The sequence below is a fragment of the Chaetura pelagica genome, unplaced genomic scaffold, assembly GCF_000747805.2.
Source record: "Chaetura pelagica isolate M959 unplaced genomic scaffold, ChaPel_1.0 scaffold1034, whole genome shotgun sequence".
In the NCBI taxonomy this organism is placed as follows: Eukaryota; Metazoa; Chordata; class Aves; order Apodiformes; family Apodidae; genus Chaetura; species Chaetura pelagica.
This window is the reverse complement of record NW_009953139.1, coordinates 68,487-69,367: the sequence shown is the minus strand read 5'-3', so window position 1 is coordinate 69,367 and position 881 is coordinate 68,487. Positions and strand designations below refer to the sequence as shown.

Genomic DNA, 881 nt, shown 5'->3' with positions numbered 1-881 from the left:
TCTCTCCCGACCCCCCTCCCCCTCAAAAAAGATTATTTTGGAAGTGGAAGGTGGGGTGCGAGGCCTCGGGGTGGGATCTGACCGGGGGGAGCCTGGAGGATGCGAGATGTTTGACTTCTTTATTTTTCTTTCTCTTTTTTTTGCTGGGGAGGGGGAAGACGAGGAGTCAAGCCCCGGTGCAGGAGGAGGAACTGGGTGTTTGGAAGATGTTGCAAACCATTGACTGGAGCGTTTGAAAGGGAGATCGACTGCTTTGGCTTTTCTTTTTTTTTTTTTTTTCGCCTTTTATTATTTTTTTTCTCTCCCTCCCCTCCCCCTTCCCCCACCTCTCCGGAGGGGCAGGGATGTGTGTGATCAGGGAGTGGAAACAAATATGTCCTTATTTTCAATGCCCCCTTTGAAAGAGACAAAGTAAATGCTCCTTGCAAAATGTTCCTGACCTGCGAAGGGACCTTCGGGATTGTTCCAGCCACCATGGATTACAATGGGGAAGCCAGGCCGGGGGATTTTCATGCTGGCTATCAAGAAATCGAAGGGATAAACTTGGGATACTTACAGATCAATGGCACCCAGATGTTTGCTTTGGCCCAGGTCCTCAGCGACCTGTTTAAGGATATCCCCAGGACCACCATCAGCAAGAAGATGGAAACCTTAAAGATCAAGAGCCGACGCTGCGATCTCAAAGAGCTCCGGACCCTCAAAGCCATCAACTCGGTGCCCACCCGCGCGGTGAAATGTTCCCTCATCTCCAAGGCGGACCTGGAGGCTCTTTGCACCTCCTGCAAGAGCCTCAGCCCCCGGAGGAGGAAGAGGAAAAGGAAGAGCAAGAGGAGGGAGCAGCTGCTGCTGCCGGACCCGGGGGAGCTCTTCCCCTGCCCCCG

General features: G+C 53.0%; 1 protein-coding gene across 1 annotated transcript in view; it reads left to right on the top strand.

Moving 5' to 3' along the window:
• Window positions 1–429: 429 nt before the first annotated feature.
• Window positions 430–881, top strand: part of LOC104388434 (chromosome unknown open reading frame, human C17orf96) — a gene marked incomplete at its 3' end in the record, with an annotated part of 2,149 nt that continues 1,697 nt past the window's right edge. The window contains exon 1 of the mRNA XM_009997298.1: window positions 430–729. Coding sequence (XP_009995600.1) covers window positions 430–729 — 300 coding nt within the window. The remainder of the gene's footprint in view (window positions 730–881) is intronic.